This window comes from Aegilops tauschii, chromosome 5, assembly GCF_002575655.3.
Source record: "Aegilops tauschii subsp. strangulata cultivar AL8/78 chromosome 5, Aet v6.0, whole genome shotgun sequence".
Classification (NCBI taxonomy): Eukaryota; Viridiplantae; Streptophyta; class Magnoliopsida; order Poales; family Poaceae; genus Aegilops; species Aegilops tauschii.
Window position 1 is genome coordinate 392,099,672 of NC_053039.3, and position 6,350 is coordinate 392,106,021.

The 6,350-nt window shown below is 47.2% G+C and overlaps 1 protein-coding gene across 1 annotated transcript; it reads right to left on the reverse strand.

The window, feature by feature from the left end:
* Positions 1–1,061: 1,061 nt before the first annotated feature.
* On the reverse strand, positions 1,062–3,935 carry LOC141022910 (serine/threonine-protein phosphatase 7 long form homolog). Its single transcript, XM_073499191.1, has 7 exons — positions 2,895–3,935; positions 2,538–2,808; positions 2,441–2,477; positions 1,997–2,177; positions 1,682–1,783; positions 1,442–1,606; positions 1,062–1,352 (listed from the first exon to the last, which is right to left on the reverse strand). Exons 1-7 carry the CDS (start codon positions 3,465–3,467, stop codon positions 1,062–1,064), a joined length of 1,620 nt encoding a protein of 539 aa, XP_073355292.1. The 5' UTR covers positions 3,468–3,935.
* Positions 3,936–6,350: the final 2,415 nt, after the last annotated feature.

Consider the following 6,350-nt stretch of genomic DNA (forward strand, 5'->3'; position numbering starts at 1 on the left):
ACTGTGCAGCGCCTGGCAGCTAGGCGTTGCACAGTATAGTGTGGCGCCTCCAGGCTAGGCGCTGCACAGGTCTGTAGCTATGCAGACAGCAACAGAAGGTATGGCAAGTTACAGACCTGTGCAGCGCCTAGCCCGGAGGCGCCACACTCTATAGTGCAGCGCCTGGCCGCTAGGCATTGCACGGTATAGTGTGGTGCCCCCGAGCTAGGCGCTGCACAAACACTTAGCGAATTTTTTGCCTCAAACCGGAGGCATACCTTCTGTGGCTCTCTGGATAGCTACAGACCTGTGCAGCGCCTAGCCCGGAGGCGCCACACTCTACAGTGCAGCGCCTGCCGGCTAGGAGTTGCACAGTAGAGTGTGGCGCCTCCAGGCTAGGCGCTGCACAGGTCTGTAGCTATGCAGACAACAACAGAAGGTATGGCAAGTTTCAGACATGTGCAGCGCCTAGCCTGGAGGCGCCACACTCTACAGTGCAGCGCCTGGCAGCTAGGCATTGCACAGTATAGTGCGGCACCTTCAGGCTAGGCGCTGCACAAACACTTAGCGAATTTTTTGCCTCAAACTGGAGGCCTACCTTCTGTGGCTCTCTGGATAGCTACAGACCTGTGCAGCGCCTAGCCTGGAAGCGCCACACTCTACAGTGCAGCGCCTGCCGGCTAGGCGTTGCACAGTAGAGTGTGGCGCCTCCAGACTAGGCGCTGCACAGGTCTGTAGCTATCCAGACAGCAACAGAAGGTATGGCAAGTTACAGACCTGTGCAGCGCCTAGCCTGGAGGCGCCACACTCTACTGTGCAGCGCCTCCTCCCCCCTCTACTGGGTCATTTTCAGCCACAGTTCAACAATTCGTATAATAAACATTAAGGTTCAAAAAGGGTTCACCACAGACATCATTTCTTAGAAAGGACCATCACAATAAGTTCAAGTTTAACATAGAGCTACCACCACTCCAAGTTCAACGACATAACAAATTCCACATTACTAATAGGTACGACCACTCCAAGATCAACGACATAACAAATTCCACTCTAAGTTCAACATTATAAAAAAATGACGATGACTAGTGCTTTCCACGCTTGCTGGCTCCCCCCCTCTTGACGCTTATCTTCTTCACCTTCCTAGGAAGAGGAACCCGCTCCGGCTCCGGCTCCGGCTCCGGTTCGTCCACGTCATCTACATAGTCATCCAAATAGTCATCCAAAGCCGCCATCCGCGAGGTGCCGACCGTCCTTTTGCCTCTTTGACCTCTTTGGGTGAAGTCTTCAGGTGTGTACTTGTTGATTCCCGTCCTAGGCTTCAACTCGTATGCAGACCAAGCCTGGTACCTCCCCACGGTCATATCATCAGCAACCTATGCATCAACAGAAGATATGGAAAGACCGTGTGTGAGGATATAGTTAGCAATGCATCAACAAATGGATATATATCGTCGTGACATACCTCTTGGGTGACCACACCCACGTCCTCATCCTCAAAAGGTTCACCATGGCCCTGCCCCGAAGCGGGATCTGATGGTGTCGCCGACCTAGACCGTTCTGGTGATACATACTCGGGGTCACGACAACCGAAAAGGTTTGATAGCCGCCTTAACTTTTGGCCCTGGTGCTGCAACATGTACAATTGAATGAGACATGGAACGTAGCAACAAATGTTAAGTGCTAGTTTGAAGGAGATGTGAACCTTAATGAATGCTCGAAGTGCACCTTCCCCATCGCTTTTGCCAGCTGGGGTTGTTTCCAGAATAGTCTCGGTCTCATCAGCTGCTTTCTTGATCTGGGCACGCTATGAACAGAAACGGTATCAAAGTGTTAGGCAAGCGAAGATGTGAATAGTGCGAATGGAAAAGCAAAAAGGGCTAACCACAAAGTTCATCATTGGAGCTGAAGGGATCACTGAGTTGCCTTTCCTGACTAATGCGTTGTACTGGTGCTGGGCTACCTCATAAAAAACGATGGGTTCTTCCAGAATCTCCTCAGCATACGCCGGCTGGCATACCTCCACGCGGGTACTTGCAAGAAACCATGTGAGATAGTTGTTGAACGCGATCGGGCAGTGCTCACGAAGCTGGGCTTGTTTTCCAGCCCTTGCTTGCTCCACACTAAGAGCGAACTGCACGACATACTTCCTGTGATGCTTGGCCCAATCCTTGATCTTCCGCTGCTTTTTCCTATCCAACCTGCAAGTTAGAAACAGAATATTAGCATCATCGAAACCGTCGAGAAGCTGCTAAGTGCTCAAGGTTAATTATATCTTATGCATGTAGCAACTTGTCCGTGTCCTCCCACTCCGGCGGGTGTGGCTGGAACAAACCAAACTGCCGGAACACCCGATGTGGCAGGTGAAGCTCAACCGCCCAGTTGCATATCAGTGGGCACCGCATATGCCAGAGATCCCTATCCCTAGTGCACATCGGATTCAGCCTGAACTCTATAGGGTTACCAAAACTCTCTCCTCTTCCATACAACTCCCATTCCACCTGCAAAATGGGATTGAATGTAAAATTGATATCGAGTTATGATACAAGCATGATAATCACTTATGCAATGTCGGTTCACCTGCTCAGGCGTGATCGCGTCCAGCTCGCTCTTGTACAACTTGTACATTACCGAGGGATCATCCGTCGTCTCATTTAACACATCCCACTTGTAAGCCCAAGTGGGGAGCCGTAGTGGGTCGTCTTTATCGTCCCAATCCTCGTACTTCACGGTCTTCGGTCGTCCAACCGGCAAACGCTCCCAGCTCCATATGGAAAGTGCGAGCAGACAACCACCAATACCTCCAGTGTGCCTACAACAGGCTTCGTCCAACTGCACATAAAAGAGAACATGGTCAAATTTGCCGCAAGAGCGCATTCATAATGTATCAATGAAGTGAAAAGGAAACAACTTCATACCTGTCGATACAAGTAAGCCAGTGTCGCTGAACCCCAACTCCATTTGCTATCGAAGACGGTCAACGCCTTCAGCCACATCCATGGAGCATTCTTGCCTGTGCCATCAGCAAACATTGTCCTGGATATCACGTACCACATGTAGACACGAGCATATGTCTTCACCATGTCCTCATTAGCATCCTCAGGGCAATGACTGAAGTTCGATGATATCCACGTGAAAGTAGCGCCTGCTGCGACTCTTTCCTTCTTCTTATCCTCTGCTTCTGGTTCCCGAGGCTCCGGAGGAACCATACCGATAAGGGCATGCATCTGCGCGCGCCACCCATCAGAATCGGTGTTCATACATAAAGGATTGCCATCGATAGGAAGACCGGTGATCATAGCAATATCCTGCAGCGTCACGGTCATCTCCCCGGTCCGAAGATGGAAAGTGTGTGTCTCCGGCCTCCAATGATCAATAAGCGCGGTGTGTGCTGCAGCATTGTTGGGTGGCGTCGACCGGCGGACCAACTGAATGAAAGGGAGAAGTCCTGCCTCCCTTACATACGGTGTGTACCGCTCATCATAGCGCATCCATCCAAGGCTGATCCCGTGAGACCAAAGCTTCAGAGGTGCAAGCTCCTACAAACAAACAAATCATAACATTGCATATGGGGCATTTGTGTTTGAAAAAAAATACGAAATTCATAACACCGGCCACTTTCAGTATTACCCGCTGCTCCACCGACATAGCGTACGACCGGTGTTGTTTGTCCCAATGATCATCGACAAGCCAAACCATCCTAACAATTTCAACAAAGCATTCTTGTCAACACGATTATCTTTTCAATTCAAAAAAACTCAAGTAGGCCTACTACATGCAAGATTCAAAGCATATGTATCCAAAGCGTTTTTCTCAATACGAGTATAATTCAAAGCATATGTATCCAAAACTAAACTAGGCCTACTTCATACAAATAACTTTTCCATAGAAATAACATGTCAATCTATATATCCAACCATATCTTTTCAATAAAATAAAATACACTAGGGTTCCATAAATCAAACAAACAAGGGTTGTAATACATGCAAATTTCTAATACATGCAAGATTCATATCTAATCAAATCAAACAAGGATTCCCCAAATCTTTGAAATACCATATTTTGTATGGATAAAAAGAAGGGGATCGGAGGAGAGTACCTTCTAGGATGGATTGGTGAAGAAATGCACGGACCAAATCGTCGGATCTGAAGGATTTGGGAGAGGGGATTGAGAGGGGGAGAGGAGGAAGCCGCCGCGCTGTTCTGTAACTCCTGGAACGAATGGGTGGGGTGGGGGGAGGGGGAGCGGGCGGCTGGCATCTAAGTCACAGTGCAACGCCTAAGGGCTAGGCGCTGCACATTACATGTGTGGCGCCTACCTCGTAGGCGCTGCACTGCTGGGTCCGGGGCCCAGGGCTGCCACGGTGGACTGGAGTGCAACGCCCCAGAGCTAGGCGCTGCACCGTTGGGTGTGGCGCCGGCGTGGCGGGCGCTGCACAAAAAGGTCAGGGGAGTGAAATAGTTTCACGGGCAGTTCATTCTGTGAATTGATTTCGTTTCGAGGTCAAAATTGTCAAATTTGCCACCAGCCACAGCACTGCAAGTTGACTAAGTCTCTCCGTGGCGTACATTCTGTCAGACAAATTGTTAATTAAACACTTAGACTAGAGTAACTTCAGCAGTAACATTAAGTTCAACTCAGCAAATTTACTTATGTGGCAATGAGTTAATGAGGAGAGAGATAGTTTGAGTAACTTAGATAGTTACTGTAACATCACACGTCTCAATGCAATATGAGTCTATAACCTAATAAATGAAGCTTTGCATGATACCACACTTATGTTACTACTACCTTCGTCCTGATTTATTGGTCCCTTTTGTAATTTGTGCTAAATTTTGATCAAAGATTTAACTGACAAAATGTTAGTGCATGTCAACAAAAATTATATCGTTGGTTTCGTATTTGAACACAGTTTTCAATGACATAATTTTTGATGACATGCATGAAACATTTTGTTAGTTAAATTTATGGTCAAAATTCGGCACTGATTACAATAGGGACCAATAAACCAGAACGGAGGTAGTACCGACTATGAAGATAGTAATATAGTCTAGGAATATGTGTATGTTACTCTTCATTGTGGCTAGTCTTAAACGTCAGGTACTCCTACCTAAGAAACGATTCACGTTAGTCACTTGTTTCCTGGCCATCAGGTCAACATTCAACGGCTGATAGGTAGATAATAGATACGATCAATCTGGTATGGTCGACGGCTGGCTAATGCACTGTCAAAAAGAGATTCATGACTGATGGTCACACCGGTAATTAGCTTAGGCCGACCAATCATTATTATTTTTTGAAATGAGGCAAAAAACATGTCATTTTTATTGATTAAGAAGAAGAGAATTGCCCGGTTAATTGACGGAAAACCAGACTAAAACTGATACAATCCAACCCATATGATATGGGCACCACCTGTCAACCTAGCCATCGACATGGAACGCAAAACTGCAAAAAAGAAAGACATCTGCCGATGAGTTGCAAGCGTCATCATCGTCCCAGCTGGTTGCCTCGAACGAGCGACTCCGACTTCACTATAGAGCTCCATCAACGAAGCCAACCCGCAAACACAGCTGCCGACTGCTATACTATATGTCAGTGTGTTATGACGTGCCAGCCGGCTGCTATATAGTTATATGGATGTGCTAGAGACTTTGTAGCGGAAGCTTTGCAAGGATTAATTATGGTGAGACTGACGAGTTTGTAGAATCGGCCATCCATTCTACGGATGTCAGAAATGCCAAACATGTATTGCTGTTATTTCAATGATTGATCGTGGTAAAATCCTGTCAATATTGACAAAAATCCAATACAATTTTAAAAGTGGCAAATGATGATATTTCCTGTCTTGTAAGACTATGTGTTTATGATAACATATTTGTTTTCTTCTTTTGTTCATCTTACCATTTATTTTATCATCTTACCATCAAATAAGTTCAGCGCAATTTCACAGCCCAAATTGATTCTAACTTTACACTACTTTACATAGAGATGGTCATATGCATTGCAATTATGATTTTAAGGGAATCTCCAACGCCGACCTCCATCCAACGGTGTCTCGCATTTGTCCGTGGACCTGTCCGGGTAATTGTTTTCCCGTAAAGGGGAGCAAATCAGAGAGGCTTTGTGGGAGTCCAGACACCAGCCACCAGCCACGTCAGACTTCGACACCCCCTGCACTACCAAAACTGAGACGGAGCCCGCTCACTTGGAGCTCACTTCATTGTTTTCGCGACAACCCCCCATCCTTTCTCAACCATCTCCTCTACCATCCGATGATCTCCACCCCAATTCCCGCCATTTTTCGTCATTGCCGCCGTTGCATGCATGGACCCGTGCGGAAGCTTTCAAAAACGACAGTGGTGGAGGATCC

Excerpts from the sequence above, each read along its gene's own strand:
- LOC141022910 (XM_073499191.1), bottom strand. The coding sequence starts at position 3,467 with ATGCGCTATGATGAGCGGTACACACCGTATGTAAGGGAGGCAGGACTT. Across the intron at positions 2,478-2,537 it reads GGTGAACCGACATTGCATAA|GTGGAATGGGAGTTGTATGG; the intron begins GTGATTATCATG and ends CCCATTTTGCAG. Across the intron at positions 1,784-1,996 it reads TTGCAAGTACCCGCGTGGAG|CGTGCCCAGATCAAGAAAGC; the intron begins GTATGCCAGCCG and ends TTCTGTTCATAG.